Below are 12250 nucleotides of genomic sequence, written 5' to 3'. Positions count from 1 at the left end.
CTCTACCCCTTCTATTCATTCGGCTATCTAATTTGAATCGCTCAATTCCATTTCGAGAGTGTGATCATCTGTGGTAGTAGCACTAGACATCTTCCAGGCATGTGAGTAAAACTAGCAGCAGTTCAGCGGACAGGATGAAGGAATGGTAGCTGGCGCGCGTGGATGACGTCATACATGCGCCACTGCTTTTAAAACATATAAATATAAAAAAAATAACCGCGGATGTCTGGGGGACAGTGATTCAACAACATATTATGAATGCTGGTGTGCCATAAAGAATAAATTATGAACAGTTCAGTTTGTGCCTTCAAGTCGTTTGCCCATAGGAAGACGTTATTTGGATATAACCTAACGGAATATCTGCGGAACGGCTCCAAATGACACAAAACCTACATGGGTGAATATATCATGATGTAATACGTAAAATCAAGGCACAATGTAAAAAAAACGAAGTTCCCCTATAAATAATTTAATATCAAATGCTTTGATATTAGGATCAACTTTAGAGCCTGAATCTGTTTTTGGAGGTATGGATAATTTAATATCTATGCACACATCACTAACAGCAATACCAACTGTTCATAGTACATCCACTGCCATTTGCAATGCTTCCATTATCACTTATCACAGTGAAATTGTCTGTCTGCTGTCCACTCTTCTTAATTTCTTTTATATTTTATAAGAGGATCTTTCCAAATGTTGAACAGCTCCTTTGTAAGTGTAAGGCAGTATATTTTGCATGCTAACAGGGAGTGATGGTCTGAAACCTTTTCTCCATTTAGGGTGGAGCCTGCTGCAATTAGATGGTTGACACCAGGGCTATGGAGGTGTAAGTATATTTTCTTATTGGATTCAATGACATCAGTATCTTCAAACCATCTTCTCACCCAATTAGGAGTCATTATCAAATTGTCAATAAATGAGAAACAATTGCAGCTGGTTCATGTTTCTTCTCTCCATTAGATTCCTGTCAGCTCATAATCGACACAAACACAGTGAGCAGAAATCTGAAACTGTCTGAAGACAACAGGAAAGTGACACATGTGAAGGAGCTTCAGTCATATCCTAAACATCCAGACAGATTTAAGGATCCTCAGCTGTTGTGTAGAACTGGTGTTACTGGTCGCTGCTACTGGGAGGTTGAGTGGAGAGGAAGAGTTGATATATCAGTGAGTTACAGAAGAATCAGTATGCGAGAATATCATAAGGATTGTTTATTTGGATTAAATGATCATTCCTGGAGGCTTATGTGCTCTGATAGTGGTTACTTTATCTGGCATAATGATAGTGGAAAACCTACATCCTCCTCCTCCTCCATCTCTAACAGAGTAGCAGTGTATGTGGACTTTCCTGCTGGCATTTTGTCCTTCTACGAAGTCACCCCTGACTCACTGATCGAACTCCACACCTTCCACACCTCGTTCAGCGAACCTCTATATCCTGGATTCCACATCACTCTTGGATCCTCAGTCATTCTATGTTGAGTGTCCCTGTCACAGAAACACTTTTACTGTTAAATGGACAGTTCAGTCTCTAAATGTCAGAGACTCACAGATTCAATCAGTTTCTATTTTAAACTCTCCTTGAAAACATCTTCCATTCCTTAAAAGATTGTAGCTTCAGGATTCATTCCAGGATCCACATGCCAATCTGACTGTTTCCTGAGAAAACATCAAGCTGGATGTTAGTTTCAGATTTTCATTTATCAAAGAGGAAGAGACCAACACCAACAGAGACAAATTGATAATTGTCTTTGCTTTACTAATTCATTCAAAGCATTCAGCATGGTACAAGATACATCAAATAAGATTAAGTCCACTGATAGTGGACAGTTATCACACATATTATGTCAATTTATTCATTAATTACAAGAACAAAAGGTAACCAGATGGATAAACCAAAATAGAAAATACAATCAGAATGAATAAACAGAGAGCAAAAAAAGGGGGTATCAGAAATATTAAACTTAGTTTAAAAAATTGGTTTGGAAATTGGTTTTCCACTCTCTTTTCATTAGTAAAGGGCTGGTAATACTCCCGCACCAGTGAGCCTGTCGCAGGTATAATGCAGACATTTTTTATTTATACTCAATTATATATACTCAAAGCGTGGCTATCTTATTCCAAGCCATAACGCAAGAGGGACAATCACGAACTAACCGTGGGTCTAGATACGGCTGACGCGGTGAGGAAATGGGGGCAAGTTTATTCGACAACAGAGGGACATGAGGGCAAAAAAGAGCGGGGATCCAGGTGGAAAAAGGGTCCCAGGGTTCTCGCACTCCTCGTTCTTCTAGCTGGTCAATCTTCACGAGTCGTTTTCCACAATGGTGGTCATGCAAACAAAACAAGCTGGTAAGGTACTTAACAGGAAATATTAATTTGATCAATCAGAGGCCTTCTGTCTGCAGCAGTGTCTGCGGTCACCTACAATTAGGGAGCGGTGCAGCAGAGTGTCTGCGGAGGGGATGGGGACGTTTCTGCATTCACTGCGACACCTACGCAGAAGACCTAGTTTCGAAGTATAAATCAGCCTTAAGGTGACCACATTGACCATTGAGCTAGATGCCCTCTAGGGGAAAGGACCGCTAATTACACCATGATACTTACTCTGGACCAGTGGAAGACCATTGATCCCAACCCCCCCTAGTGGTCCTGACCACAAATTTACACTGTTGCCTGGACTACTGGTCTGTACCATGGACCTTTGGTTCGGACCAGAGCACTATTTTGGCTACAACCCCTTCTCTAAAATGATGAAACAAGATGCTTAAAATTATGTTTTCCAGCTAAGCACTGGATTTTTTTGTTAGATCTACGGATCAAATGCAGTGACTTCAAACACGTCTCATACTTTTACCTCTGGAAGCTCATTTACATTTGTAGTCCACTCCCCTTGTCCATAGGGATTCAGGCCATGCGATGAAGATAAAATGCCAGATTTCACATGCAAACATATTTTGTCTTTCATAATACATTTTTTATCATTCAAATTAAAGGCTATAATTATTTCTTTCATACTTAAGTAGTGTTGTTTTTAAATTCCTTTTACTGTTTCTTGGGAAATATTTTTGATGGCCCACATTTAAATTTTACTCAAATATGTAAAAGTAGTGTAACACTTTTATTTGAGAAAGATTTTGGGCCACTCAGACCACCACGGTTTATAATGTCTCTTTGGTTAATTGAGACAGTGTGTTGCTTTAGAAGGAAGAAAACTGGTCAGGTAAGCCAACATCAGTTAAAGAAATCTTGGAACTTATTAGACACATTGTCATATCCATTGTTTGCTTGACATTTAACATACCCTAAATCCTCTAATATTGGCCTGTATTCCATTAGCGGCCGGGTCTCTAATAATGGCCTGTGTCGCTGCGGTGGAGGTAAATACTGGCCGGACTCTTATACAGGCCGGGGATATAATTAGAACCAACAGTGTTCCTGGGCAGTCCTCAAAAACTTGTGATAGTAACATAAAAGTACCACAGGGGGGAAATGTTTGCTAACAAATCCAAGCCATTAGCATGGGAAGTCCCATGTTTAGACAGAGATCGTAGTCGCCCCGATCGTCCTGATCCGCAAGTGATGAGGAGATTATGGGGAGAGATGAAGAGGAGGAGGAAACTGTGAAGGATTAAACAGAATTGGAGATTTGTTTTTTGTTTTACTTCAAACTAAACAAGACAATTTGAGTGAGCAGCAAGGTGATTAAACCTGTAAATTGCCTTTTGTTATGAATAATTATCACCATGGAAAATGTTTAGAATGCACTACGTTTGCTTTGTGGTGAACAGCGTTAAAATGACAGAATTTAGTTGGCCTTCATTGTTCTGAATTACCCTTGATATATATGATACCTGTAGCCTACTTCCACTTAGCCTAAAACAAATAAAATGTTGCTCTGATGGCAGAACAGTTTTTTTTCCCATTTTTTTTTTTAAAACCTTGTTTCGAAAGTTGGTTTGGCAAAGATTCAATTCTGTGTATGCTTTTTTTTTTTTTTTTTTCGTATTGCCGTGCAGACAAATTGCCTGGAAGCTGCTGTAAGATGTCTGAATTACCAGTATTTGTTGATAATGTTCTGTATATCGGCATGGTAACTGTACTTTTTCAATAAATGAACCTAGTATTTTATAGGTTCAAATAGACACAAAATCTTGTTTTTATTCATTCCACTGGTAGTCTGTTTTGATCAATTAGAAATAGAGGCATGCCTCCAATTCTGGCCTCCTTCCAATAATGGCGTGAACCAAAATGCACCTGAGTAAAATAAAGGTCCCGTCCTATATTAGAGGATTTACGGTAATCACTCTGACACACATTTATAAGTGTCTGTGGTTGTAAAATGTATATTTCTCTTATTTCATATATTGAGAATGTTATTTATTCACTCAAAAATTTTTTTGTCTGTTTTTGTCTGTTTTACCTGCAAGGCCACACAATGAGTGGGCAGTGTTTTGCAAGCAAGGACTACTTATTCCCATTACACGCCAGATTCTTTCTCAAGGTTTATTCATTACATGTTACTGTTAAACCAAAGTGTCTGTAATTTGCTTTGACTCTGACTACTTTAAGTTAGTGACGCAAACTCTGTCCAGATCAGAACAGGGTTGATTACCATGCAATAAGGGCTTTTTTGCAAAGATGTAATAAAATGCCGACTGAGTGAAATCCACCAATCTCCATTTTTTTTCCCCCACAACATTGTCCTACGTAGTTCTTTTGCACCGCAGACTTGAGAATTGTGGCAGTTGTGATCCTCCCGTCTGTGCAAGATGCTACAAAAACGAAAAATTTACTTACTTACTTAAATTAAGCAACCAGTGCCACTGGTCAAAACTTTTCATTTAAATAACCCCCAAAGTACATTAACATGAAGAAGATTGAAAATAAGTTAAAACAAACAATTTTTATTTTTCTATTGACAATTGACATAAAAACTCACACATTTTGAACACACTTTTGGTGTACAAAAATTAACAAAGACTTTTACTTTAAAAAGACACAAAATAAAAAAAATGGGCAGATTCTGCTTGTAAATGTGTCATCTTGTTTGAATGGATGGAATTCTCTTTATTACTTTTTGTGATCATTTGAAAGTAAATTATTAATGTATCACTCAACAAGTAAAACAGATTCAAGTAATCAGTAGTTTAAAAATAAATTAAAGAAAATTAATTTTCTTTAATTTAATGAAAAATAAGTCAATGATTAACATATAGAAAAGTTTTACAAAATGTGTAGGGAGGGTCTGTTTGACATCATTATCTGGTACTGAACCAAACTAATATTTCATTAACTGTATGTTCAGAGTAAAAAAACAAACAAACAAACAAAACACAGTAATACAAAGAACAGAAAAAAAACAACCGAAAATACATATGCTGAAAGAGTAACTGTGAATAAATGAATGGATTAATGAATCCGTAGTGTTCTTAATGTAAAAAGGATACAGTTAAAAGAATGAAGGTGAACACATTTACATCAAGTTGTGGCAAACTTGTCATTATGGAAAGCATGTTACTTTAACCACTTTATGTAAACATTTTAAACATTTAAAAGTGAAAACATTTAGAGCAACACTGTGTTGCTTTTATGGATGCTACAACCTGTACATTCTAGGTTTGTTTGTGAAAAGAAGAAATCATTCACCCCACTGTATTAAATCCCACAGCAGAGAACTTAAACTGTTTCTGATCAGGTAAGTGTTATATCTGTTTGATTGCCTCTAAGCAAGTTTTTGCTTAGTAGGCTCTCATATTTAAGGGGAACACATATTGCCGTAACTGACCAACTGAAGTTACATAGGCAGGAATTTGAGAAGGGCAGCTCCCACAGAGCATTAATATGTGCAGAGTGCTCTATATTGACCTGAAAAGAATCTGAAATCAAGCTAAAACATGACTAACACAGTGCTGTTTAAACTGCACCAGATCATTTTGAAATAAAGTTCAACAATAAGCAAAACGGTTGAAATTTCAATCTAGACATCAGCAAACACAAAGAGTTATTTGCCATCATTTGTTCCCTTAACTTTTCCTATAAACACTTTGGGCCTGGAGTATTTCTAATGTTTAAGATTTAAAAAATTATCTCCATTTATTGCATCAGGTACAGTAAATATCCAGAAAATGTGGAATGGATATACTGGCTAGCATAAAGTCCTGCTGCCTGGTCTGACGGTAACTCTACATGAACAGTGTCTCCTTTTCGCAAAGGGAGTACAGCACTTCCTGAAGCTTGATCAAGTGAACCCTTTTTATACTCATCATAAGTGTACATTATTGGCTCGTTGTTTTTCATCAGTGCCACCCAAATGTTGCTTCCCTTGCAGTGGACATGGTAAGCAAAATAATAAACTCCTGGTAAATTACATGTGAAAATACCATTTTGAGGGTTGTAAACCTGATTTCCATTGTGCAGAAGTTTGTCGAATAGGATAGGTGAACCTACTAGAGGAAAAGGATTTGTAAGCTTTGCGGTGAATGCAGGAATCTCCAGACTGGTTCCACTAATCTCTGCCCCATTGGCTGCCTTTATGTAACCTTGTCCTTTGTATGTGCCCGTGTGAGGAAGGATTTGAACAATGTCCGGAGATATAGCATCCGGTCCTGGAGGACCAGGGGGACCTTGAGGTCCTGGTTGACCAGGAAGTCCAGGAGGGCCACTGGCACCAGGGTTTCCCTGAGGCCCAATTTGACCAGGGGGTCCAGGGTTTCCATTACCATGAAAACCAGGGCTACCTGCTGGTCCAGTTTCACCTTTCTGTCCTGGAAGACCAGGGGGGCCAATTGGACCCCCTGGTCCTGTAAGTCCAGGGATACCTTGTGAACCAGGTTGACCTTTGTTTCCAGGCTCTCCACCCTCTCCTTTTTGTCCTGGTAATCCTGCCACACCAGGGGCACCAGGTAAACCTCTCATCCCAACTTCTCCTTTTGGTCCTGTTGGCCCTTGAAATCCTCTTGTTCCAGGTTCCCCATCTTCTCCTTGCCTGCCAGGCTCTCCTGAAAGACCTGGAGGCCCAATCTCACCCTTCATTCCAGGATTTCCTCTAGGGCCAAATGTACCATCTTCTCCTTTTTGTCCTGGGAAGCCAATACTACCAGGAGGCCCTGTTGGGCCTGGTGCACCAGGTAATCCACTCAAACCAGTTTGTCCAATAACTCCAGGAAGACCTACATGACCTTTATCACCTTTTAAGCCTGGTTGTCCTGGAAGACCGGCATGTCCCTTGTGACCCTTAGGCCCTGGATATCCCGCTTTACCATAACCTGGCAAGCCAGGGGGTCCAATTAAACCAGGAGGCCCTGGTTCACCCTTTCCTCCAGAGAGTCCTGGTTGCCCATTAAAACCATCTTTTCCTGGTTTTCCTATTCCTGGCATTCCCGGAGGTCCTGGTTGCCCTCTTTCACCTGGAACTCCCACAAGCCCTATTTCTCCCGGAGGACCTGGTTTTCCAGGAAATCCTGGCTGTCCTGGCACACCATTCAGACCAGGTTTGCCATTGCCAGGGAAGCCAACTTGTCCAGGTGGACCAGGTGGTCCACCAGGTCCATTCTGACCTGGAAAACCAGGCAGACCAAGCCCCTTTTCTCCTTTTGGACCTTGAGGGCCAGGAAAGCCAGGTAGGCCATTTTGGCCAGGTTCTCCTGGTTGCCCAGGCAGTCCCGGTAACCCCTGGCCTCCTGGTTTTGAAATCCCAGGGAGTCCTGTTGGACCTGGAAGTCCTGGAGGCCCAGGAAGACCTGTTGGCCCTTGACCACCGATCGGCCCAAGATCCCCTTTTGCACCTGGTAATCCAGGGCCTCCAGGTTTTCCAGGTAATCCTGGCATTCCAGGTTTTCCATTTCCCCTGTATCCCTGGGGACCTGGAGGCCCTGGCTTTCCGGGTGACCCAGGCATTCCCTGTCCTGGAAGCCCTGGGGGGCCTTGAGGACCCGGTGGGCCCATTGGTCCTGGGGGGCCTTCAATGCCATGTGGTCCTTCTCTGAAACCTTTTCCCTCAGGAACAGGAATAGGACCTTTTGAACCCCTTGGAAAGGTTTGTCCTGTGAAAACAGACAAATATATGATGTTTAATTTTTAATAGGTTCATTATGATGTTTTGGTTGCCTACATGTAAAACATCACCTTTTCCTTTTGTCAGTTGTCTCACTTTTGCAATTTCCAATGGCAATGGAAGCTGGGGAACCTCTTTCCCATATTGTGGCAGTAATGGGATTTCTTCCCTGAAAGGTGAATGTGGCATCTCATTTCCCAGAAACTGCTGCTGAGGAAAGTCATCACTGTACTGTGGGATGGGCTGGGTCTGAGGTGGCTGCTTTGGTCCATAATATACTCCACCATTAGCCATGTTAATTAGATATGGCTGGAATAGAACAATGACATGGCTTAAGAGGAGAGGAATAGCCATCCTTTTCTGTGGAGAAAGAGAAAAAAACATTTTTGGTTGCTTTATTTATTTTTCTCTTCTGTACTCTATTTGTATATTCTGTACTTCAAAGCAATTTAGATATTGTATACACACATGAAATCATCTAATCAAGTGACCCGCTGTAAAATTACGTTCCTAAATCACTTGAACATGTTTCCGTTTGAGGAATCTGCTAAGTGGTGCCAGGAGTGCTAAGTGAAATAAACATGAATAGATGAAGGTATGTTTTTTTTAACCTCTTGTGTTTATTTATAATAAAGCTGGGTTACGGATGTGAAAGCATTTGAATATTTGGAATAACTTTAGTGAGGCTTGCTTACATTTCTGTGCAACATATTGGTGCAATCTGGTTTAGGAAATGTGATAGAGGAAAATGACTGAGGACATGGTGATCCAGGGAGAAGTTTTTTACGGATACCGGAACATAATTTTAAGTTAGAGAAGTCAATTAAAGGAAACATAATTTTTTATAATCTACTTATTTTTACTCTCCAATTTAGTTTAGAATAAAATAATTTACAAATAAAATTAAACTCTGTAATAAAACAATCTCACCGAAGTGTATTTTATATTTCAACACTCAAAACAAACTACTTTGATCTAATAACTTTTGAGTGTTTGTTATGTAATAGATGTAGCTGGATTGAATATGGCAATGCAAATGGTAGCCTTGGGACTTTTATTAGAGAGGGAATACCTTAACATACATTCCTGTCTGGGCATGTTGTCAATATTTTATGATCTTTAACTGAGATGATGGCTGAAGAGGAAGAAGCTCTCTAAAGGATATATTGAATATAAATACGAGGTAAAACACAAGGCAAAATTCTAGAAGTTTCTACCGCGGAGACGGGACAGCGCTGCCTTCTGGTTAATAATTAGTAGATATTATGCTTTTCAATATCTCTAAAATCTGGGACTTCTGTAGAGCTACTGCTCATTATCTTATCTTGGACTATACACGACAGATTTTTTCACACCAGATACTTGTTTAACTGATGAATAGCACACAATACTCCATGTAGGCCTAAACTAAAAAAGCTCTGAGGGCAGATGTTTCCATGTTACTGACCTGTTTTGACTGCATAGATTGGAGATTTTATGAAACTTTATCCATTTGGTCAGGTTTTTAAGACCTTAGTATTGTTTCTCTCATAGACATAGCTGTTGAATCGACTTCTACTGCATCTAATTAACTGTCTTCTCTTTCATCGTCTTGCCCTGAAAACTGTCCCAGACCAAATCTATTAGTCTAATAGTAACCTCTGTAACACAGAAAAGATTCCTGCATTAGTGTTTCAATGTTATCTTTGTCAAAGTCCATCTTTGTATTGTCAAACCCCAAGTTGGCCTTACCAGAGGGTCACTCACACTGAGACTGGTTCTGATGGAAATTTCTTGTTTTTAAAGGGACTTTTCCTCTCCAATATCACTACAATGTATACAATGCATGAATTGTATGGGGGATTGCTTCAAAGCCAACAACAAGATGCAATGACTTCTGTACTGTCAATAACTCAATGCGCTTAAATGGGTTTGCTTGGATATTTTCTTTTTTTGCCTTCATGTGTGTCTGTATGATTTGTGAGAATTGTCTCAGTAATGTTTTTTGTTTGTGATTTCACACATTCTGATTACAAACTGTTTAAGACTTTTTTAGGCTTGTGCTATAAACCACTTTTTATAGAAAAACTTTTTTTCTTAAAACTTCTTTTTAGTGAAAAATTGAATTGATAAGTTAATATGTGAATGAACTTTAATATAATGTATAAAAAGATTATGCTATATTCCTTTTTAATTAGACTTTGTCATCACAGTATACAAAGTCAGCTTCCTTATTTATGACACAAACATGTATGATTTCATAATTTACAACTGTGGTTCTGATCTCTCCTTGCTTGATTCGCCACCCAATCTGGACAATATTTTCTAGTCTTGATGTTGCAAGATTAGACTGCAACATTGTTTCAGTTGGGTCTTTACTAAACAACCTTCCTTCGCCTAATTCTGTCTACCCATCTCATGAAATCAGAACCAACATCTCTAAAAACTGAATCACACAGTCAAAATTTTGAAGTTATTTTATGTTTTGCTTGCTGACTCCTACATCTTTTGACCTATTTTAAATCTGACGGTTCCTCTACTGTATTTGATTATTGACGTGTTTATATGTGAGCACATTCCAGATTAAACTATTACTATCTTGATTTTGTTTTTTTTAAGATTGATTTTTGTCATCAGAATAAACTGAAAAGGAGAAGGGACGTCAATGAAAAATAAATCATGGCATTGTGAGCTTCTTTTAGGTTTATTCCCACTATGTCAGTAACTTAGAAAAATACCTGTGGATATGTTTTGGAAATGCTACAAACTTATATCTCCCTCCCTGGATTTAAAAAAATAATGAAAAATATTGAAGAATACGATTATTTTTTAAAAAGGTGAAAAGTAGGAATTTGGAACCATGATTATTAGTTCCTAGCAAGGGTATTTTGCCTATTATAGCATGCATATTTTGTTTAGAAGTTGCTGATTGTAGCGCTCATACAAGCTTACTTTACAAAAGAAGATTTGCAATTTTTTCACTACAGTATATCAGATTCACCACCGGTAAGTGAAAATGCGGATGAACACGTAGGAAGGCCATATGTAAACTTTTCACTAGAATGATTGACAATTAGGAGGACCGCTTATTTTGATGATCCATTCCGGACAAAGAACATTCTCCACTATACCTTTAAGGAAGAATACAACTAGCTTGATATATGCAAAAAGAATAACATGCATATATATTCTTTCTAGTTAAATAACAGGTCGTATGATGGTTAACACTGCCAATCCCTCAGATTCACTGTGACTCATCAGTGTACTCTTTTCTTGTCAACAAATCAAGTTATTTTTTTAGATTAAGACTTAGAGAACTTTGATTGTTATTTTGTAAACAAAGAGTGCATACAAAACAAAATTTTGTTTAGTAAAGCTTTTGAGACATTAAATGAACATTTCTATTTCCATTATATTGTGTGTGTGTCTGGAGCTGTAGCAAGCTGCTGCCTTCAGGCGCAGCCATCTTTGTTTTGGATTTTGCTTCACCTGAGCAGCAGTATCAAAGGTGTTATGTTCACCTGCTTTACAGGTCTTATATCTGTTTAAACATTGGTCCTGCTGGCCTTAGGATCAGTCAACATAAATAACTTCACACTGAGACCTTTTGTTTGACTTAAACAAAATCCGGTAAACATTAATCATTCTATTATAAAATGTTGGACGCTTAAAACCAGAGGTGAACCCTTAGAGCCTTCTACACCTTCAGAAAAGGCCCAAAAAATCAGATGAGAAGTAAATCTCTCCTTTGAAATGATTGCAACATGTCTATACCAAAAATAATCTATTAAATTTATTATCAAATATTTTTCAGTTGTACGCCTAATAAAACTTTGTGAGCAGACAAGAATAAAGTCTGTTTCAGGTTCTTGAGAAAGAGGAAAAGTGTTGCTGGGTCTTCTTCACCAGCTGCCAGCTGCCTAAGAGCAGGGAATGTCAGAAGATAAGGTAAATGCCAAGGAAGTTTTTACTGATCACATTCTCCACAACACCTCTGTATGCAGAGTAGGGCTGGACAATTATTTGTATTTGAAATATAATCACAGTTTAGAAAAATAAAATTTTCTAATCTCAGAGGTTCTTAACTCCAGTCATATTATATCTAACAAGAGTAAGACACTGACACTTTCGTCAAAATCCAACTAGAGGAAGTGGAAGCTTTCACAAAACACGTCAACTCTGTTGACCGTAACATCAAATTCACCAGAGAGGA

At 38.6% G+C, this 12250-nt stretch overlaps 2 protein-coding genes across 2 annotated transcripts in view; one reads left to right on the top strand and one right to left on the bottom strand.

The window, feature by feature from the left end:
* Window positions 1-1484, top strand: part of LOC107098078 (NACHT, LRR and PYD domains-containing protein 3-like) — a 16615-nt gene extending 15131 nt beyond the window's left edge. Inside the window, 2 exon segments of the mRNA XM_015395534.1 lie at window positions 783-829; window positions 964-1484. Of these exon segments, the coding sequence (XP_015251020.1) occupies window positions 783-829; window positions 964-1484 (568 nt within the window).
* A 3424-nt stretch (window positions 1485-4908) lies between these two features.
* The window catches only part of LOC107098087 (collagen alpha-1(VIII) chain-like), a 25123-nt gene continuing 17781 nt past the window's right edge, over window positions 4909-12250 (bottom strand). The window contains exons 2-3 of the mRNA XM_015395545.1: window positions 8130-8418; window positions 4909-8047 (exon numbers count right to left, since the gene is read on the bottom strand). Coding sequence (XP_015251031.1) covers window positions 6099-8047; window positions 8130-8412 — 2232 coding nt within the window. The 5' untranslated portion in view covers window positions 8413-8418 and the 3' untranslated portion in view covers window positions 4909-6098. The remainder of the gene's footprint in view (window positions 8048-8129; window positions 8419-12250) is intronic.

This window comes from Cyprinodon variegatus, unplaced genomic scaffold (assembly GCF_000732505.1).
Source record: "Cyprinodon variegatus isolate N-32 unplaced genomic scaffold, C_variegatus-1.0 Scaffold745, whole genome shotgun sequence".
Lineage (NCBI taxonomy): Eukaryota > Metazoa > Chordata > Actinopteri > Cyprinodontiformes > Cyprinodontidae > Cyprinodon > Cyprinodon variegatus.
This window is presented reverse-complemented; position numbering and strand designations above follow the sequence as displayed.